The sequence below is a fragment of the Onychostoma macrolepis genome, chromosome 04, assembly GCF_012432095.1.
Source record: "Onychostoma macrolepis isolate SWU-2019 chromosome 04, ASM1243209v1, whole genome shotgun sequence".
Classification (NCBI taxonomy): domain Eukaryota; kingdom Metazoa; phylum Chordata; class Actinopteri; order Cypriniformes; family Cyprinidae; genus Onychostoma; species Onychostoma macrolepis.
In genome coordinates, this window is record NC_081158.1 from 24,874,131 (window position 1) to 24,896,286 (window position 22,156).

Here is a 22,156-nt window from a genome sequence, read left to right on the forward strand (position 1 = left end):
AAAATTTATTTTAATATTTGTTATTATATGTCGATGCCATAGCCTACATGATTTGGCATAACCCTCCTACAAATTTTGTTCAGTCTTCACCAAAAGTAGATTCAATCTGAAAAAAGTGATCAAATATTTATTATTCATTATTATTTGCTAGCAGCATAAACAACGGTAGACGTCTCTATAATTATTGCATTGACTAGTCTGTCTAGAGCAGTGATATTCAATCGTGTTCCTCGGGACCCACTGCTATGCACATTTTGCATGTCTCTCTTATCTGACACACTCATTTGAGTTCATGGAGCTCTTTCCTAATGAGCTGATGATCTGAATCAGGTGTGTAAATTAGGGAAACATGCAAAATGTGCAGAGCTGTGGCTCCCCAGGAACAAGTTTGAAAACCACTGATCTAGAATGTAGTTGTGAAAAGTGAAAGGAGTGATGTGTTTATATATCTGTAGATTCTTAAGATTCGTAATACAACAAAATTCTCCCTCGAAATAATTACCTTCAAATGGACGCTTTGTTTACATTTGCATTTATTTATTTATTAAACGATAAAATAATTATTTTCAGTACAAAAATATTCAACTGTCGGTTTTATCAACCCAGAGTTTTAAGAACTTTACAGATCTGTAACCATCAACTCGTGTATCTTATAGAGCAGTCATTGTTTTAATACTAATCAGGTCAACTTTCATCTGAGATGTACAGACAAACTGTGTTCATGAAAAGGGAGAGATGAAGGAGCATTGGAAAATATGTCGTATCCCTCCGAGACATATATTTCAATCATTATGTCTCTTTGAAGCTTGACTTTAGAAACTGACCAAACAATTTTGTTTCCAATTGCCATATGAGTCTCACTAGGTAATAAGTCAATTTTAAATAACTTCCTGTAAAACAGCATTAAATCTGACAAACGTGACAAGCCCCCTAAAACAAGTATGCGTTTAGTGGGCAATAAATCAAAACCCAAATATCACCTGTTAATATGTTCCATTCATTTTCAGTATTGCTAATTTGTTATGCAACTGAAAACAACTTTTATTACATTATTAAATCAGAGATAACATGCCTCAGTTGGTAACAAAAAAATATTTGTTAAAGTCAAATTAGTGACATAAACTGGAGTTCATTTTCTCTTTCCAATCTGCGCCAGCAAGCGCGCGTTGTCGTCCGCCTTGGCGCGCAGGTTCTTGGCTTTGGCAATGTTGAAGAGGATGTTCATAATGTTGGTAGGGACGTCGAGGGAAAGAGTGACCTGGCTGCGTCGGTCGCTCTTCGCACTATTACGGTACAGTTTACTCCTGAGCTGCGTCTGGCTCAAGTATCTGTATTTGGACGCGGGTATTGTCCTCCTCTCGCGCGGCTCCTCGGAGGAAAGCGAGTGCGTTGATTTGAACAGGAGGTTTAGACTGTCCAGCAGGGAATTAGCTGGTTGCCCGTTATCATTCGTCTCGGAGAACACTTCATTGTTGCAAAGAAAGTTGGACAAGGGGTTGTACGTTGGTAAGCAGAGGCTGGAAACCGGTGCGCAAAGAAGTGCCAGAGCGAGGAGGGTCCGCGCGAGCCACATCGTTTTGCCCTGTTGAACGGAGGCGCATGAGAATACATACAAGGCAAGTACTTTAAGAAGGCGTAATGATAACTTTATTAATACTTTTTGTAAGAAAGTTTGTATTAAAACTGTCCTACGCACCGAAGTAAACGTTCAACTAAAAGATACAATTGTAATTTTGTACTAACTCTCGTTGTTCCAAATCTCTACTAAGTTTTTCTTTTTCTTTTGTGCAACACAAAATGTGGCGTAATGCAATAGTGACAGAAGCTATCAGCCTCTATTGTGTTCCATAAAGAAAGTCAGAGATTTGGAACAACCTCTGGGTAAATTGTCACAATTGTTATTTTTCAGTAAACTATTCCCTTGAATCTAATGCAAAAGTACCTTACCTGCACTGTTTGAATTAGGAGAGTCTTCTGAGGTGAAGCACTGTTAGGTCAACCAGAACTTTTGGATCGTGAATCCAAAGTGTTGTTAAAAAGGCAAGCAAGTCAACAACTCGGTGTCAACTTATTGTCGCATTGAATCATAAGAGTGATTTAGTGGGTTTGATATCTTCCTGGCTGCTCATAATATCCGCTTGGACTGTATGCCTATTGGATGTGCATTCATTTAGTATAAGCCCAATTACGCTGCAGTCGTACGCCAGCAATAACGTCATTTATTGGGATCCTCCCAGTAAAATGAGGCGGTGATTGATGCGCTCGTGCACCGTCACCATATAGTCTACTTTGAGCTTAATATTTGAAGCCAGCCTGTTATTATATGAAAAAAAAAAGTTTGATCATCTGATCATGTCCTTTATCACGACCGGCTGACTATATGCTACATTATCTCGATTATTGAACAGCTACATGCAATAACAAATAAACAAACAAATAAATGAATGTAGGGTATAACGGGGCTAAATGCGCCTTTGATATTATTTTCATCTAAACCACTAGATGGCACAAAAACGTGGCGTAGCACTTTGCAAAACATTCGCTTTTCAACATGCACGTGCTTATTTGTCTGATCTTTGACGCGATCGCGCGCAGCAGTGCAAAGTTGATTCTGTGCTTACTTGATCTAATATATATATATATATATATATATATATATGTGTGTGTGTGTGTGTGTGTATGTATATTTTAAATGTTGTTGATTTAAGTAGCAAATGAGAATCGCTAAAATGAATGCATGTATTTTGAGAAAAAGGTCTTCTTTATGATTTTCAGTTTTGCTTAAGATAATTAAAGCGACAGTTTTAAATAACGAAAGAATATGTAAAAGGATGGTATTTGGGGTAAAAAGCGCCTCTGCTGTTACAGTAATTAACATGATAATTAATAGATCGCTGACGTTTCCATTTGTTTACATGGCATGGTTCAGATGGTAAATATCATATATTATATGTTGTTATAAATATCATATATATTATGTATGTGTCCATATTAGAGATAATCACCATGTTTAGAATGAAACCATCATATTTAAAAACATGATATTAATCACATCATATAATAAAATATCATTTGTTGTTACTACTGTAATTATATTTTCAATTATTACTGTATCTCCTTCAATACTTTCAGAATCTTTTCTTATTGAAATGATTGTTTCTGTATTTTAATATATATATTTTTTATATTAACATATTTTAATGGCAGTAGGCCTATATTTATTGAACTTTTTTTTTTTCAAATTGAGCAGAAAACAGTACAAACTTTGCTAAAGTGATTGTTTTGAACAAGTATTAACTTTATTAAACAAAATATTATTTTAGCTGAAGTATTTGTATCAATACCGTGTGCCTTTTACTCCATGCTGCCCTTTGCCACCTCATACATTTATAAGATTTTTAAACAAAATAAACAACTTGAATGATTTATTTTCACACAAAATCTGTTGCTCCATTAATGTTCAATGCAACGTATACATTTTTTCTGCAATTATACATTGTATATTTCATCTTATTACTGTAGCCTATTAGCTGTAGATTAACCAACTCAATCTCATGAGGAAATTTAACTATTTTGTGAGGTGGCAAGTTTTTGTGTGAATTTGTATGAAAGAGTGCGATTCAGGAGAGCAGGTGTTAAGCTCCACCTCTAAACCTAGCAGTCAGTGTGGCATACGCAAAGCAGATCATAGGACAATTAATGAATGGGATCTTATATATTCTCACAAATTAGCCACCAATGAGATTGTGTTGGATTCTAGACTGTAAATAGTCTTTCTTCCACTGTAAAAAAGTGAAGCTGAAGATGTCCAATAAAATTGTTAAAATAAAATAAATACATTTGTTAAAATATGGTTTATAATTTGCCAGCCAGTTGAGAATTTACAGATTCATCCTAAGGCATTCAGTACCATGGACAGCGCAGCACTTTATTTACTTTGCACCCGTATTAAGCCATTTATAAGATTTATAAGGGCCTGTTTTATTGTTTTCTCAGTTTTCAGGGTCAATGACCGTATCAAATGTTTGTGTCCCTTTTTAGACCTCCCTGTGAGTTAATTGCTCTGCAGTTCACGCTTATAAGTTTAATGAGTTTTCTTCCCACTTCCCTTTAATGTTTGATTGCTTTGGTATTAAGGGCTCAGAAGTTTGGAGACTTCATTAACTATCACCTTTATACATTGCAAACATTGTGCATTGGACTGGACGATAATATATTTATTCCACATGACGTTAAAGGAAGCTCATTAAACCTTTAAAACTACAGGCTACATTTTAAAGCAGGTGTAAAGAGCATCTGTTCTCTGTGGTGTACACAATGAAGTTCACTCAGGGATCCCCTTAGACACACTGTAAAGGGCGTCCTGTCTTCTGACTTGTACCACAGTCTCGAAATTGGACTATGGCCTGCTACACGGGCCCCCTGCTGCTGGGACATATGTAAAGAGCGAGAAAACTCGGGATGCAACAGGGAGCAGCTTGGTTGGGGGATTATATAAGACTGAACAGAGTGAATGTCAACGCTGTTAAGTCTGGAAGATATGGAGGGGTAAAAATAATGAGGAAGGAAACACATACATTCACAAATGTGCACAAATAAGCCACCCACAAACGCAGCTAGTCTATTTGCTTCAAATACACACACACACACCTTCTCCGCCTGCCCCCAGGAGACACCGTCCAGACACGACTCGACAAACATTTCTGAAGAAAAGCCAATATGGCAGCATTTATACACACCACAGGGCCAAGCTCAGAAAACACGGTCCAAAATCAGAGGTCACGATGTGAAAATGTTCTCACGCACACACCCACCAACCCACAGGGAGCTATATAGCTCATTCAAAAATATATTCATTTCATTGTTTTAAGTGTCTCACAACAGTCAGATACAAACAGAACCATTAGTGCAAAATGATAAACCTCATGGTGGACAGGTTATAAACACATATTCAGTTATATTAATAGTGCATTTACTCTTAGAATCATGACCTTGGTTTATAAGCATCAAACAATTTAAAAAAAAAATTCAAAACATGGCATATTTGTAAGAAATAACTACAACAGTGCAATAATGTGTGGTGCTGTAGAAGAAAAATGCAAACATGTAGTATAATTTTTTTCTGCCATATAAAGCTGTTATAAACTAATTTACATATAGGATGGCAATGTATAAAAATATTAGTTTTTTGTGAGATTCTGTTTAACTGTTAAAAACAGCATATTTCTCCTCCTTAGGATCCAAAATCTGTAAATAGATAAGAAAATTAAATGAATTTTGATGTCTTTAGCATCTTTTGAACAATCACATCTGATTATTTATGTTAAGAACCTGAAGTCTCAATTCTGATTGGCTCTTTACCTCTCCTCCCCAGATTACATTGACTCTCACAGTCCTGTTTGGAGCTGAAGCGGTTCCTATTTCCTCCACAGCCACCATACACAAAGGGACGGCATTCTCCTGAGACGGCGTAGTAGTACCAGAGCAGGACGTATTCGGTGCAGTGGCCCTCAGACATGGGTTCAAGGCACAGATCAGCGGCTAGGCCTGCATTTAATGGAGGCAGCTTTAATTAATCAGTTTCAAGGGAGTGTAAATGCATTCAAACTAATGCTCTAATGAAATTAATGTTTCAAAAATTAATTAAATCACTAAAATTATGAATGAATTAAAAAGATATAATATAATTTAACAATGGTTCCACTTTTTAATCAAAATTTATCTTGAATTTCACTGTCAGTCAAATGTTCTGTCTCTGCCTTATCTCTTTTTCCGTTTCTCACACACACATGCACTTGTATACACGCAAGCTTACACACTTGCGGAGTGATGATTTGAATGTTATTTTTATCAGTGGATTAATTCTGCTCTTATCTGTCTGTTTCCGTTCCTTGTGTCTCATATTATACTGTGGATGTGACAGAAATAGACTGTGGAAAAAAAAGAAGTGCATAAAATAATCTTGGCTATGTCTAATGCGTTGCGCTTTTGGTGCCAGGACCATTACTGTGTACTTTTTGGACTACTTTCCCGGACATAAAACCAAAATTCCCATTGCAAACCACTTTTATTCAAGGACCAGGTTTAATTTGTGCTGAAAATCTGACTGTATTGCTTATGTGATTAGTTTGTGTAGCTGTATTAACGCGTTAAAAGCACTTGGAGCAGCAGAGGACGATGTTCTCCTCGTTTACTCCACACATACCTGAGTGGAGTTTGAGTGCACGTCTCTTTTCTCTCTGCTCTCCATCTCTCTCAATACTGGCTCCTGAGTGCAACAGAAAAGCTTATATTATATCCAGATGTTTCATTTAAAGGAATAGTTCGCCCAAATTTGCTAAAAATGTACTCGTCCTCAAGCCATCCAACATGTAGATGAGTTAGTTCAGATTTGGCGAAATTTAGCATTACATCACTTGCTCACCAATGGATGCTCTGCAGTGAATGGGTGCCATCAGAATAAGAGTCCAAACAGCTGATAACAACATCACTGTAATCCACAAGTAATCCACACACAACTCCAGTCCATCAATTAATGTCTTGTGACATGAAAAGATATATGTTTGTAGTTAACAAATCCACCATTAAGGCGTTTTAACTTGGAATCGCTGCTTCTGGTTAAAATATGAGCCCATAATTCATTATAACACTTCCTCTAGAGAAAAAGTCTATTCCATGTTTGTTTCTCACTTCATAATCTACTGACATATTTGTTATCACCTTTTTTGGACTTGGTAAATGGTGCTAGGTTTCCTGTTTCAGACAAGACAACGTTTTCACTGGAGAAAGCAATATTATAGATAGAAGGCTCATATTTTAGCCAGAAACAATAGTTTGAAGCTATGCATGCAGCTTTTCGCTTCACAAGACATTTATCGATGGACTGTAGTAATGTGGACTACTTGTGAATTATTGTGATGTTTTTATCAGCTGATTGGACTCATTCTGACGGTACCCATTCACTGCAGAGGATCCAAAGTCATGTAATGCAAAATTTTTCCAAATCTTTTCTGAAGAAGAAACAAAGTCATCTACATATTAGATGGCCTGAGGATGGGTACATTTTCAGCTAATTTTTATTTTGGGGTGATCTATTCCTTTAACACCAAGTGCATCAATATGCAGAGTCATTGAACAAACATAATCACATGTATGTGTTACAGGATAACATTTAATTAGAAGTCATCCGGATGGGGTTTATTTCATAATAATGATAGTACATATTTTTTGATATTACATGACTATGCACTGAATAAATTAAATAAACGGACATGAAATACTGATTTTTAGTTGTCATGATTTTATTAAATTAGAAGACGCCCGATTAACCTTTGCAGATCTCCAAGCAACACACAGACCCAGTAAAAATCCTCACTAGTAATCAACTAACTGACTGTCTGCACCATGCAAACACAGACAGATAAAAAATAAAATCTGAAGTGGACATCATATAATAATGTAGCCAACCAGATATCCTGCACTATGTCTTGGTACTTATTTTGAACATTGGTGTTCATATGGTTGGTACTAAAAAAACAAACAAAAAAAACCCCAGATTTTTTTTTGTGAAGTGTGACTCAGTTGCTAAAAATAACACAGAGAAGTAGACCATGCAGAACCTTTGCGTATGACTTTTGCGTATGGTTTCCTGTTTTCCATCAAGGAAAGAAAAACTGAATGGTGTTTATGGATGACTGAACTCATGCATTAAGATGCCAGAACAGGACTAATGTTCATAAGACACAGCAGAAGTTCATCTGAACATAAAACAGATTTTATAATACTACAGTTTTCCCATCCAAACCCCCCCAGGACCGAGGACAAACTATAGGGATGATATCATAAGAGAGAAACCATGTTATAACATATTGGTTCAAAGCAGGAATATACCTACTTGTAACGTTGCCATATGCTAATGTTGGCTCAGCCTCTGAAACAGCAGGATGAACTGTAGTGGTCTCGTCCTCTGACTCTTCATCCCACACTTTGGGATGGGTGAGCAAGAATGGAGAGGCAGAATCTGTTGTTCTCTCTTCCTTTAGGATACTCCCATCATCTGGATCATTCGTGTTCACCATCAGGTGTATTTCCTTTCCTTTAGTTAGAAATATGACCATGCTTTAGGCAAACGTCATTAGGCTAACATCATTAAGTCATTTAATTTCATTCAAATGGACATTAATTCAATTATCTGATCATTTTTTTTAAACCAGAGAAGTCATTACTTCAATAAAATTATAAAACAGTCCTATTTTTTGTCAATTTAGTTTTCGTATTCATGAATGACTTCAGAACATGGAGTTCTTCACTGTTTTCCTTTGGTAAGAGAGACCATAAAACACAACAGATGGTGGAACCCATGGGGTCCTGAGGCCTTCACAACAGGGGCCTCCAAACACATATACTGAGAGACACAAACTCACACAAATACACAAAATCACACACTTCTAACCACCCACGTACATGTGTTAATGAAGCTCTATTATTCAGTCATAATTTCACGTCAATGGACCGCAGTACAGTGCACAACTGAATAGTTCTTTTTGAAGGTAGAAGCCATATCACATTCTATTCAGCGGGTTGTTAATTGTTTAGCTAGCAGTCTGATTGTATATAGTTCTGTTAGGACCACTATCGTCAAAATGATAGATACTTTGCATAAAGTTTGGTTTGGCGGTATGGTTCTGTTCTGGGCAAAAATTCCCTGCCCGTCCATGCAGCCTGTCATAATGAGCAGGGAGAGCAGCAATAATAACCCCCCTAGGGTTAACAAAACAGAACAAGGCAGATATCATTAATGTACTTAATTATATTTAAGTGTAACAAATTATTCAAGATAAAGGAGTCTGATGAAAGCCAAGTCCTGACTGTGGCGAAAGGAGGAGTTGGGGATGGAGGAGGGTAATTTGCTCCTGAGCAAGTGAAAAAGCTGCTGAATAATACTGAATAGAGCTTATATAGGAATGCCGCGATAGGTTTCGTATTCCAATAGGTAGATGTGATCAGCTGAGAATCGCTTAATTAAGACTTTATGCACTGCAAAAAAAATTTTCTTACTCAGTATTTTTGTCTTGTTTCCAGTAGAGATATATAAACACATTTACTTCAGAAGCAAAATGACTTTTAAGACTTTTAAGTATCAAAATGTAGTTTTGATAAAGTTTATTCGGTAACACTTTTTTAAGGTCAAATTCTCGCGATTAACAATCCATTAACTACATTTACATTTAATCATTTAGCAGACGCTTTTATCCAAAGCGACGTACAATATGAGAACAATAGAAGCAATGAGACCATCGAGAGTGCAGCAGTATACAAGTGCCATGACAAGTTTCAGTTAGCCCAGCACAGTGCACGTAGCTAGGGTTTTTTTTTTTTAAATAGATAGAATAGGTAAGTGTTAGTATTAGTTGGTCAGGTGCTGGCGAAAAAGATGCGTCTTTTAGATATTTTTTGAAAATGGATAAAGATTCAGCTGTTCGAATTGTGATTGGGAGGTCATTCCACCAGCTGGGCACAGTCCAGGAAAAGGTCCGTGAGAGGGATTTGGTACCTCTTTGTGATGGCACCACAAGGCATCGTTCACTTGCAGAACGCAAGCTTCTGGAGGGTGCATAAGTTTGAACTAGTGAGTTTAGATATATTGGTGCAGTGCTAGTTGTCGTCTTGTAGGCAAACATCAGTGCCTTGAATTTGATGCGAGCGGCTATTTGTAGCCAGTGTAACCTGATGAAGAGAGGGGTAACGTGAGCTTTCTTTGGTTCATTAAAGACCACTCTGGCTGCTGCATTCTGGATCAGTTGCAGAGGCTTGATAGTACATGTGGGAAGTCCCGCCAAGAGCACGTTACAATAGTCCAGTCTGGAGAGAACAAGAGCTTGGACGAGGAGTTGTGCGGCATGCTCCGACAGGAAGGGTCTAATCTTCCTAATGTTGTATAAGGCGAATCTGCAGGAACGGGCCGTTGTAGCAATATGGTCTGTGAAGCTTAACTGATCACCGATCACAACTCCAAGGTTCCTGGCTGTCCTGGAAGGAGTTATGGTTGACGAACCCAGCTGTATAGAGAAGTTGTGGTGAAGTGATGGATTGGCTGAGACCACGAGCAGTTCTGTTTTGGCAAGGTTGAGCTGAAGGTGATGGTCTTTCATCCATTTAGAAATGTCACTCAAACAGGCTGCAATGCGAGCAGCTACCGTCGGATCATCTGGTTGGAATGAGAAGTAGAGTTGAGTGTCATCAGCATAGCAGTGATAAGAAAAGCCATGCTTCTGAATGACCGATCCTAATGACGACATGTAGACGGAGAAGAGAAGTGGTCCAAGCACTGAGCCTTGAGGAACCCCAGTAGCAAGAATTTGTGACTTTGAAACCTCACCCCTCCAAGACACCCTGAAGGACCTATCTGAGAGGTAAGATTCAAACCACAGGAGCGCGGTTCCTGAGATGCCCATCCTTCTGAGAGTGGACAGGAGGATCTGATGGTTAACTGTGTCAAAACTACGACTACGACTCGTAACTATGACTTTCTCTCAATAAACTCCTAATTTGCTGCATATTAATAGTTAGTAAGGTAGTTGTTAAGTTTAGGTATTGGTAGGATTAGGGATGTATAATATGGTCATGCAGAATATGTGCTTTGTAAGGACTAATAAACGGCCAATATGTTAATAATAGGTGTGCTAATAAGCAACTAGTTAATAGTAAGAATCGGTCCCTATACTTAAGTGTTACCGTTTATTCCTAATAATATCCTCACTGACAGATCTTTTTTCTTGTTTTAAGAATTAACTTTTTTTTGGCAGAAAACAAGACAATATTATTTTAATTCTCAAGTAAACGTCTCTTGATTTAAGAATTTCCAGATATTTCTACAGGAAACAAGAAAAACACTATGCACAATCTTTAAATCTTCTTCTTTTTGCAGTGTGTCAAATATCCTGACAGTTTGATTTGTTTCCATTGACAGAGTAAATTGAACATGAAGTTCCTGCTAAGGTCTATTCTGTGTTTAATATTTGCAATTTTTATACACACAAACTCACCACACTTCTCAACCACCTCCTTTGTCACAAGATCCTTCACTTCCTCCTCCTGAACAAATGGAAAAATTATCACAGTAATTATCAAAGCATCTAATCAAAGAAATCCTATCTGTAATCCATAAGGATAAACACATAATAGAAATAGGGCATTGTCAACATACACTGAGTCCTGGCTCCCCTTTTTCTCCTTTCATGCCTAAGGTTCCCACTTCCCCCTGCAAAGAGGATATGTATAACTTTAGACTGAGCATGTTTGTGAATAGATCAATTCCTGATTGAGTGGAGGATACAGTTATTTGTGTGTAGATGCCTTATTACATCCAGGCCTCTGAGGCCAGGAATTCCAGGTGGTCCCCGCTGACAGGCCTTTCCTCTGCCTCTCCTTCCCTTCTCTCCCTGGGATAGATAAAACAATCAAATCAAACAATGCTGGACAGGTAGTAATGCATAGAAGCTGCACATCACCACTAAGCAATCACTAACCCTGGGCCAATCAGCTTTGAGCTTGACACATAACCAAACCAACGGTTTACTTTATTTTCAACTGAAATAAATCTAAGTTTAAAAATATATTGGCTGTTTTAGTACAGAAAAGCACCAGAGTGATACTTTACAATAATGTTTAATTCATAAACTTTACTCACACAAAATGCCTCATGTTTTAAGATTGTCTGATGATTCTGTGCTCAAGTACAGCTCACCTTTACTAAAGAGACTCTGTGAGCGCAGCTTGCTGAACCCTCTCCATTCCTATCAACATCAAGAGATGCCTAATTGTGGCTAAAGGCGGCCTTAGTGCAGTGTTTAGTTTGATAGCTCAAATCTTCATCCCAGCAGAAATAGCTCCTACCCCCCGTCTCGCTATCTCTCTCTCATCCTGTCTTTCTTGGGGTTAATTAGGGCCTTGTCCTCCTCCACGGTTCCTTCACATGAGATTGAGTGAGATATGAAGATGGCCCTAATTACACTGGCTTGACTATTTATCCATCTATCTGTGAGGTCTGATGAATCACACAGACATAGACATAATAAATTCAGCTCTATTATAGTGTATATATTACTGTCTAAGTGTAGGCAGGTGGGTTGTACCTTCGGTCCCACTTCACCTTTAGGTCCAACCGGACCAGGCCGACCCAGAGCCCCATTAGTTCCTGATGCACCAGGAGATCCCTTAAACCCAGTGAAACCTGGGAAACCAGCCGCGCCCTGCAGAAGAATGGGTTAAATCAATGATTTTGAAATGAATATATTTGACAGGGAAAAGATTATCTAGAACAACAGTTCATCCAAAAATTAAAATTCTGCGATCACGCCCTCATCTACATTTATTCAAATTTGACACATGATGATGCAAGTATAGCTTTCTAATATCTATCGTGACATGATAACGGTGTTTTTAGTATTATTTATTTATTGACTATTTATTAATATTTTGAATTTCCTTTTATTTTAATTCTAGTTAGTTTTTTGTATATATATATATTTTTTTTGTTATGTGCTTCTGTCATTTTTATTAGTTAATTGGGTTACACAAGTTTTGTTTTTATTTCCAGTTAGCAATTTTCTTTTAGATTAAAAAAAAAAAAAAGTTTAATTTCAGTTCAGTTTAATTTTTGCTTAAGTTTTAGTTGATGGTAATAACCCTGCATGAAATTCAATTTAATATCTACATCTGAATGCAAGACATTTGTAACAACATACATTTCGGTCTGGTCCTCACACAAATATCATATGACAATCATTAGACTTTGAATATATGATTTTACTTATATGGTCTATGTTTATGATACTTTTATGGTACGTTATATGGTTTTATTTTGTTTTGGAGCTTGACAGCTTCTGTAATGTTCTTCTGTTGTATGAAAGAAATAGTGTGATTTTTTTTTTTTTAACTCTCTATTTGTGTTACAGTTAAACTGGTTTAGAAGGATATGAAGATAAGTAAATGATGAGTGAATTTAAATTTTTGGGTGAACTATTCCTTTTATTAAAACATTTTTAATTAATACTGGTCCTATAATTTTTTTGTACCTTCTCTCCTTTTTGTCCAGGAGCTCCATCAAGACCGTTCAGACCACCATCACCTTTTTCTCCCTAAACATTAACAATAACAATTCATCTCATACTTAAACTTACAATGGTGATGAGGTTATCAATATCTGTTTGTGTAGTGACTCACCTTTCGTCCCGGAAGACCGTTTAGTCCTGGAATGCCAGGCCTTCCAGGGTCCCCAGAATCACCCTTGTGTTTTACATTCAAAAGAAATGTTCTTAGTGGTTTATTTAATCCAATTTTCAACTTAAGATGAAATTCAATCAAAAATACCTGTTCTCCATCCAGTCCTGGACTCCCTATTCGACCAGGGAAACCTCTGAAGCCCTACAGGAGAATAAGTATTGTGATACAATGGTTATAGACAGGCGAGAACACAAAAACTAAAGACAAGACTGACATTTCGTACCTTCTCGCCTTTAATTCCTGTATCTCCAGGTAAACCAGGCTCTCCTTTCTCACCCTAAACACACAAACCAATGAGTCTAGTCCATGAACGAAGTGTGTTACTTAAAAAACAACTAAAAAACTCACAGGAAAGCCTACTTAATTATTTAATCATTCATCTAAATAATATAGTAAGTAAGAAAGGTTAAGGAATGGTGTTCTCCCTCTCAGGCACCCCTGTTGCTCAGAGAAATTTCTTATCAGTTAATATTTAATTCAGATGATTCATATTCTCACCTGATCTCCCTTTCGACCCTGCAGGCCCATGTCTCCCTTATCACCTTTCTCACCATCCAATCCATGTTCTCCATTACGACCCTGTGACCAATCCCAGCCAACTAGTGTTATTTAACAAAAGTTACAGATTCAAAATATTTAAAAATGCACAAATTTGTTATTACACTATCACAACAACTAGGAAATAGGCTACCTTTTCCCCATTGGCGCCTGGCTCCCCTGGATCTCCCTATGAAAATATTTGTACCTTCACTCCCAAAATGCACTTTTCACATTAAAAACCATTTACCGTGATATAACATGCCATATAAAACTATATAATTCATCAGCAATATAGTGCATAAACTTCTTAGCTATGCTAATTTTGACCTTTTGTCCCACTGGACCACGTGCACCAAAAGGCCCCATGCCTCCTTTAGTACCAGCCTCTCCCTTCAGCCCCTGAAATTACATGAAACACGCGTTAGAAATTCACTTTTTATTGTCCAAGTACATGAATCTCTAAAGGTATCTAAGTGCATAATTCACTCAGAAAGGTGTATAAAATACCTTTGCACCAGGTGGACCATCTTCACCCTTCTCCCCTTTATCTCCATCAAATCCTGGAAGCCCACGTTCACCCTGCCATGTAAAATTCAGACATACCTTGGCCTGTATCTGTCATTTATACTTAAAAACAACTAAAACCTCAAAACAGCTCACACATATTGCTGAGTTTGCATAGTCAAGTATGGCCTTTGTGGGAAACATTATAGTGAAAAGACAAATTAAAATACAAAAATATCTTACCGGCTCTCCTTTCAGACCCTTATATCCTCTGGGTCCTGGCATGGAAAGAGGACTACCCTACAAAACCAGGAAACCAATATGGTAGTTAGTGAAAGAATCAAAATAAACACCATGCAGGTATTCGATCTACACTTATGCTGTCCTTACCTTGTCTCCTCTGTGACCAGGCACACCTTTGTCACCCTGTCAGTCAAAAAGTTTTGTCTTTATTAATTTTGTCTGGGATATATTCTAAACAATTGTTACTAAACTGATATGTCAGATGGGCTGTTAAAGGTTTCTAGGGTTCTATGTGGTATTGTTTTGATGCTACAAATGTTCACTTTACATGTGAATCTCTCATACAGTGCTGAAGAAAATAAAACCAATATCACTCACAACTGACGTAAATCGTGACGTTAGTGCAAGTGTATGTGTGTCAAAAGAAAGTGCTGTTCACAGCAGTTTCAACCACTGAAAGATTGGCTTTAGCAGAGAAAGACTTGACGAGAAGGCACTGGCAAGTCAATACAGAGAGAAGAGAGGCTCTATGAACACAGCAGTGCTGTCAAAGCTGCCTATAAGTCTTTGAGCTACAGAAAATGACCCTGGCAGAGTTGGCTTGGCTATTAATATTTAAAGCCCTTCTACCTTCTGAACTTGCTTCGAATTTCAAACTGAGATGGGTTAAAAATAGACACTCACCTTTTCTCCTTTCATACCTGTCATGCCTTTAGGACCCTTAATTAAAGAGAAAGGTCACAAGATGTTAACACATTGTACAGAATCACAATATCTTACTTCCTCAATACAGTCTATATTGACCTGTTCAATACTGATCACTGCATGGATGCACAAAAGCTTTTTGAATCCAGCTGATGCTTTTATTCAAAGTAACTTAAAAATAGGAAAAAAAAAACAAAAACAAAAAAAACACCAAGCTAAGAAAGAAATAATATAAAATGTGAAATAAAGTAATAGTTACACAATCAGAATGCAGCAAGGTTTGCCAGGTATTGTGTATCAAATGTTCTATTATCAATATTCTATTTAGCAATAATATGTTTTCTTTCTAAAAAATACCAAAATGTATTGGATCTATTTCTCTTACTACCAAGATGGTAACCAGATTACATTTCTATACACTAAACCATCGATACAGTAAACTGTCTATTGCACCAACAAATCAGTCTATAGAACGAATAAATACAGCAAGACAAATAAATAAATATAGAATGAATGAAAAAAGAAATTCAAAGTAATCAAATTTAATAAACTAAATTAAATTAAATATTTGAGGGATGCTATAGTGACATTTGAGGGATTTGAGGAGTGTCTGCCCATGAGTTGGCATCACACGTGACTTACTATGAGACCTGGAGGCCCGTTGGCACCGAGAGTGCCTTTGGCTCCCTTGTAAAGTTGAGAAAGAGTTGTTAAAAGCATTTAACACAACATTAACAGCAAATAACACAGAGAGAGAAAGAGAACAACAACAAAAACATGCCACTGTTTGAAAACTAGGGGCCAAATTTACTAACAGCTGGCACCAGTACAAACTTTTGGTATTAAAAACTACTGTCAGGAATTACTTATTAGCGATGAAAAGGCATGGTAATTTTTGCAGCTGACCTAATTTTAGGAGTTTCCTTTCAAAATGGGAGGACTTAAACATTTAAGTAAATCATGCAACATGATTTAGTAAGGTTTGCAGTGGTCAATTTATTATTTACTATTTAACACCGCAAAAACAAGCATGTCTTAACTTATTTTGCGCTTAACATGGCTGTGATAGTTGCTAATTTGGTCTTGATAGATTGCGCTGGTCATTATGGAAGTTAGCTGTCTGTGTTCTTTAATCCGCACGATGTCAATACATCTTTTGCAGATCTTTCATCTACCATCAGCACTTTTATGGGATTGCGGTCTCACAAAAATTGGCCCTGTTTAGTAAATCTGGCCCAAGGTTTTAGAATTCATATTTTATTAACTTTAGCAAACAAACTAATATGCTATTACAGAAACAAATATACCCACAATCTGAAAGAGCAATTATCATAATATTACCCTGCGACCTGGGAGCCCAGTAATTCCTCTGTCACCTGGTTCTCCTGGGATACGGTCTCCCTAGTGATAGCAGATGAAACGTTTCATGTATGTGTACATTTATGTCTGGTTGTGGGGTATTTCAACCTAACCTGGTATTATTGAGCATAAACATTACATGCAATGACTTACCTTTTCACCCTTGACCCCAGAGGGGCCAGGAGGACCCTGTAAAAAGAACAGCAAGTTCTCAGTTTATTCGAGTTCTTCACTTTTCACAGAGTAAAAGTAGTAGTACTAATATAGAGTAAAATTGCTTCCATTGTCCTCATTTGTAAGTCGCTTTGGATAAAAGCGTCTGCTAAATGACTAAATGTAAATTCAGAAGCAGTACCTGCTGTCCCAGAGGACCGATTGAACCTGGAGTACCAGGTGAGCCATTCTTCCCTCGTCTCCCACTATCACCCTTTAAAAGCATGCAAACAAATGAAAAATTCATTAGTTCAAATTTTTTGTGTTTAAATCTACAAAGTCATTACAATAAGGTAACTACTCAACATTGAGAATGGGATAACATTACCTTTCTACCTGGTTCTCCAGGGTCACCTGGCTGACCTCTGTGACCTGGTGACCCTGGGATGCCAGGGTTGCCACGGATTCCCTGAATGCCCTGTGCTCCAGGTGGTCCTGGTTCTCCAGGCTCACCCTAAGTACATAACATTCAAATGTTAGTCAGTTAGTGAAGCGATCTCTATTATTAACTGTGTTTATGTTGGCATCCTCTCCTTTTTTGGATTGTACTGTATAGGAAGTTAAATTCACATTGAAAATGTACACAGCTTAATCAATCACCTTTTGTCCTGGTGGACCGGCCTGACCTATGGGCCCACGGTGACCAGTTCCAGGTTCTCCCTAAAAAAAGAAAAAAAGAACACATAAATCAAAGGAGGCTAAAGAAATATGGGATAAATAGTTATTGACACCAAGCTGAAAATAAGTGTACCTTCTGGCCTGTTTCACCAATCTCCCCCTGTGCAAATTCACAAGTGATCAGCCACTAACAAACACAGTTTTTCCAAGGCAAATAACAAAGAGAGTTTGGAAGTTCCCCATCAGCACTACAATATTAATAAAGACACTGAATCCATTTCAGGAACGGAGGAGTAAAAATAAAGCTCTGGGGCATCAAAGCAAGCGGAAGGGCACTGCTGAAATTCCACCCACCCGGTTTGACTGACAGTAATAATTTCCTAACATTGTGAATGAGGAGGCGGGGATGTCGTATGTGTGGGTGAGCTGCAGTCCAATCAGAAAGCAGGAATGATTATCTAACAGACTTTGGTTTGGGAACACGCAGAGCTTAGACACTAATAAGAGCTGATGAGAACATTGCTCAAACAACATTATTTATCAGGATGGGACTATCATGCTTTATTAGTAAGAACAGATCGTTCCGACTTGTAATGAAAAAGATTGCCGAACCTTAGGGCCTGGTTTTCCATTTTCACCTGGAGGTCCCTGTACAAGAAAGGAAAAATGCACATAAAATGCACAATTTATTTACAGATATACACAAGACCGCACTGAAAATCTGGGATTCAAAATCTAATTGAAATTAAAATAACCATGGAATTGGTCTTTATATACAGTGGGGCAAAAATGTATTTAGTCAGCCACCAGTTGTGCAAGTTCTCCCACTTAAAAAGATGAGAGAGGCCTGTAATTTTCATCATAGGTATACCTCAACTATGAGAGACAAAATGAGAAAAAATCCAGAAAATCACATTGTAGGATTTTTAAAGAATTAATTGGTAAATTCCTCGGTAAAATAAGTATTTGGTCACCTACAAACAAGCAAGATTTCTGGCTCTCACAGACCTGTAACTTCTTCTTTAAGAGGCTCCTCTGTCCTCCACTCGTTACCTGTATTAATGGCATCTGTTTGAACTCGTTATCAGTATAAAAGACACCTGTCCACAACCTCAAACAGTCCAACTCCAAACTCCACCATGGCCAAGACCAAAGAGCTGTCAAAGGACACCAGAAACAAAATTGTAGACCTGCACCAGGCTGGGAAGACTGAATCTGCAATAGGTAAGCAGCTTGGTGTGAAGAAATCAACTGTGGGAGCAATTATTAGAAAATGGAAGACATACAAGACCACTGATAATCTCCCTCGATCTGGGGCTCCACGCAAGATCTCACCCCGTGCGGTCAAAATGATCTCAAGAACTGTGAGCAAAAATCCCAGAACCACACGGGGGGACCTAGTGAATGACCTGCAGAGAGCTGGGACCAAAGTAACAAAGGCCTCAAATCCTGCAGTGCCAGACGTGTCCCCCTGCTTAAGCCAGTACATGTCCGGCCCGTCTGAAGTTTGCTAGAGAGCATTTGGATGATTCAGAAGAGGATTGGGAGAATGTCATATGGTCAGATGAAACCAGTGGCGGTTTTTGGCATGGGCGAACGGGGCAGCCGCCCAGGGCGGCATTTTTTCATGACAGGTGGGGGCGGCACAAGCACTTGAAAAAAATAAAAATAAAAATCATCTGCGCCGCTAAGCGGTTTTCTGTTATCTATCATATAACTGTATGGGGAATTGGCAAATTGGCGCCCCTGCTTGCTGAGAAGGTGCCGTGTAGAGCCCTGCGCGGGACTGTTTTCTTAAACCCGCACCCGCCCGCTCCGGCTGAATTTCTCCCGCCCACTCCCGCAATGTTTGTGTCCACTCCCGCCCGCTCCCGCGGACTTTCTCTCAGAGCTTGTAAACAAATGTTGGCTACACAAATACTCAAATATTCGTTCAACTTATCATCCAGAATAGCAGGATTTAAACATGATTGCATTTAAATAAGATGAAGTAATGCTAAACCAAAGCACCACACCTGACAAAAACATTGGGTATTTTTTTTATTAGCAAAAGAAACTTTCGACCTTCATAAAAAAAAAATCAGGTTTGAGTTTCTAAGTTTTCGCACCCGTAGCATGCATTTTGATAGGAAAGGATGAGGAATACGAAAAATCGGAAAAACGCACGCAAAAATTTCGGACTCAGTGTGCAATGAACTTAACTGTTAACAAACAGTTTAAGTATGCTAAATAAGCCAAAGCAAAATATGAAATAACTTTAACTTAAGTAAATAAACACATATAACTGAGAAAATAGGTATGTCGCCTCAGGCAGAGGTGCCAGATTTATGTCCTTTATCGCAACTTAAGAAGTTTAACTCTTTCCCATTTTTTTCAGTGACAATTGAGAATTGTTTCCAGATGTCTGACTTGCCTTGCTTCGCTTTTGTCATGTAAACAGCCGCTTTAATTTACTTCTCAACTTAATGTGTTGACTCCATTTCTATTACACACCAAATCCCACCGTTCCCTGCGGGTCTCCCGCGAAAATTTCTGACCGCCCACTCTCGCCCGCAGCAAAGGTAAAACCGCCCGCTCCCGCGAGATTTGCGTTGGGTCCCGCGGGAGCCCAAACCCAATGCAGCCCTCTAGTGATTGTCCGCTCCATTAGTGGGACAAGTGGGCTAAAGTCAGTCACACCTTGACTTTCTTCCAAATAACGCACATTTCATTCATAATATTAAAACACAGGCCTATAATTTTTTATAACGTTTTTGTTTTTTTTCTGAATTGTGTGAAATGGCTAGTAAAATATACAAAACGATTATGTGGAGGTGAATTAGTTTAGTCTTGACTTCAGGTCGTGAGTGACGGTGTTGGGGGATGGGAAATCTGTTGATTGTCGATTGTTTATTATGTATACAGTATAGAGTTCTGATAACTCATACTGTTTTGTGCAGAATTGTTTTTCAAATGTTCTGTTAAAGGATTTGTGCAATTGAGAAACATAAGCTTATAAACTTATATTGTTATAGTAAAACATGGCTGTTTGTGCAAAATTTTTTGCAAAAAAAACTAGATTTTTTTTAGAGGGGGTCTCGCCCAGAGAGTAATTCAATGTAGAACCACCACTGGATGAAACCAAAATATAACTTTTTGGTAAAAACTCAACTTGTCGTGTTTGGAGGAGAAAGAATGCTGAGTTGCATCCAAAGAACACGATACCTACTGTGAAGCATGGGGTGGAAACATCATGCTTTGGGGCTGTTTTTCTGCAAAGGGACCAGGACGACTGATCCGTGTAAACGAAAGAATGAATGGGGCCATGTATCGTGAGATTTTGAGTGAAAACCTCCTTCCATCAGCAAGGGCATTGAAGATGAAACGTGGCTGGGTCTTTCAGCATGACAATGATCCCAAACACACCGCCTGGCAACGAAGGAGTGGCTTCATAAGAAGCATTTCAAGGTCCTGGAGTGGCCTAGCCAGTCTCCAGATCTCAACCCCATCGAAAATCTTTGGAGTCCGTGTTGCCCAGCGACAGCCCCAAAACATTACTGCTCTAGAGGAGATCTGCATGGAGGAATGGGCCAAAATACCAGCAACAGTGTGTGAAAACCTTGTGAAGACTTACAGAAAACGTTTGACCTCTGTCATTGCCAACAAAGGGTATATAACAAAGTATTGAGATGAAATTTTGTTATTGACCAAATACTTATTTTCCACCATAATTTGCAAATAAATTCTTTAAAAATCCTACAATGTGATTTTCTGGATTTTTTTTTCTCATTTTGTCTCTCATAGTTGAGGTATATGATGAAAATTACAGGCCTCTCTCATCTTTTTAAGTGGGAGAACTTGCACAATTGGTGGCTGACTAAATACTTTTTTGCCCCACTGTATATATGTGTATATCATAATTAAAGAAAGTTCTCATATGGTTCAATCAAAATAGATTTTATATAATTGTAATATAATTACATTGGGGCCCAAAAGTCTAGACTAAAAATCTGCGACTTACCATCATATGGAAATTATTATTTTTTAGAATTATAGAATGCATTCTAAATTAATCAATTATTATAGATAACATTTACTGTATATATTGTGGATATGTTGAATATTTGGAAAACTTTACACATACTTACTTTAAGGTAATCACAGTGGGAAATAGGGGGCCCCATGTCGTCTTCTCGGTCTGTCTCTCCCATCCTCTCTCTCTCCATCTTCTTTCTTTGTCTTTCCCATTCCATTCGTTGTCTCTGTAACTGTCTCTCTCTCTCCTCCTTTTCCTCTTGCTCCATCTCTGTCTCCCGCTCTAGCTCTCTCTGCCTTTCCAGTTCTTCTTCTCTTTCTCGTTCCAGTTCCATCCTTTCTTTTTCCATCTCCTGTCTCTCTCTCTCCCTCTCTAGCTCAAATTCCTCCTCTATCTCCTCGCTGCCTGTCTCCTCGTCACCATCACCTGAACTGTATTCCTTGGTCTCAGTCACACCATCCTCTTCCTCCACATCCCACTGTGCCCCAGTTGTCTTTTCCTCTTCAACAATCCTTTCTTTGTTCTCAAGATAGACTTCATCTTCTCTCTCTCTTTCCCTGTACATCTCTGTCACAGGCTCAGGGTCTTTGTTTTCTTGCTTCTTTTTCTACAAGAGTGACAAAAATATAAAGTGCGAGTACTTTTTATTGTGGTTGTATCTCTTTCCAAGGCACT

General features: G+C 38.1%; 2 protein-coding genes across 12 annotated transcripts in view; both read right to left on the reverse strand.

Annotated features, from left to right (window-relative positions):
- Positions 1 to 511: 511 nt before the first annotated feature.
- On the reverse strand, positions 512 to 2,435 carry ucn3l (urocortin 3, like). The gene is made up of 2 exons (XM_058772612.1): positions 1,948 to 2,435; positions 512 to 1,582 (listed from the first exon to the last, which is right to left on the reverse strand). The coding sequence occupies exon 2, from the start codon at positions 1,571 to 1,573 to the stop codon at positions 1,130 to 1,132; it is 444 nt and encodes a 147-aa protein (XP_058628595.1). The 5' UTR covers positions 1,574 to 1,582; positions 1,948 to 2,435; the 3' UTR covers positions 512 to 1,129.
- Positions 2,436 to 3,281: 846 nt separating this feature from the next.
- col7a1l (collagen type VII alpha 1-like) overlaps positions 3,282 to 22,156 on the reverse strand; it is a 65,236-nt gene continuing 46,361 nt past the window's right edge. For 2 of the 11 annotated variants that reach the window (XM_058772601.1, XM_058772603.1), the window contains 28 exons: positions 21,594 to 22,088; positions 18,079 to 18,114; positions 17,600 to 17,626; positions 17,449 to 17,508; positions 17,177 to 17,302; positions 16,991 to 17,062; positions 16,789 to 16,824; positions 16,618 to 16,677; positions 15,919 to 15,963; positions 15,256 to 15,291; positions 14,719 to 14,754; positions 14,572 to 14,628; positions 14,332 to 14,403; positions 14,152 to 14,223; positions 13,976 to 14,011; positions 13,783 to 13,863; positions 13,508 to 13,561; positions 13,372 to 13,425; positions 13,225 to 13,287; positions 13,077 to 13,139; positions 12,135 to 12,251; positions 11,364 to 11,441; positions 11,207 to 11,260; positions 11,046 to 11,094; positions 7,895 to 8,095; positions 6,206 to 6,268; positions 5,362 to 5,547; positions 3,282 to 5,247 (listed from right to left, as the gene is read on the reverse strand). In XM_058772601.1, the coding sequence (XP_058628584.1) occupies positions 5,234 to 5,247; positions 5,362 to 5,547; positions 6,206 to 6,268; positions 7,895 to 8,095; positions 11,046 to 11,094; positions 11,207 to 11,260; positions 11,364 to 11,441; positions 12,135 to 12,251; positions 13,077 to 13,139; positions 13,225 to 13,287; positions 13,372 to 13,425; positions 13,508 to 13,561; positions 13,783 to 13,863; positions 13,976 to 14,011; positions 14,152 to 14,223; positions 14,332 to 14,403; positions 14,572 to 14,628; positions 14,719 to 14,754; positions 15,256 to 15,291; positions 15,919 to 15,963; positions 16,618 to 16,677; positions 16,789 to 16,824; positions 16,991 to 17,062; positions 17,177 to 17,302; positions 17,449 to 17,508; positions 17,600 to 17,626; positions 18,079 to 18,114; positions 21,594 to 22,088 (2,343 nt within the window). In that variant the 3' untranslated portion in view covers positions 3,282 to 5,233. Of the gene's footprint in view, positions 5,248 to 5,361; positions 5,548 to 6,205; positions 6,269 to 7,894; positions 8,096 to 11,045; positions 11,095 to 11,206; positions 11,261 to 11,355; positions 11,442 to 11,746; positions 12,047 to 12,134; positions 12,252 to 13,076; positions 13,140 to 13,224; positions 13,288 to 13,371; positions 13,426 to 13,507; positions 13,562 to 13,782; positions 13,864 to 13,975; positions 14,012 to 14,151; positions 14,224 to 14,331; positions 14,404 to 14,571; positions 14,629 to 14,718; positions 14,755 to 15,255; positions 15,292 to 15,918; positions 15,964 to 16,617; positions 16,678 to 16,788; positions 16,825 to 16,990; positions 17,063 to 17,176; positions 17,303 to 17,448; positions 17,509 to 17,599; positions 17,627 to 18,078; positions 18,115 to 21,593; positions 22,089 to 22,156 lie in introns of those variants that run through there. The other 9 variants (XM_058772602.1, XM_058772600.1, XM_058772608.1 and 6 more) reach the window with 9 other exon arrangements.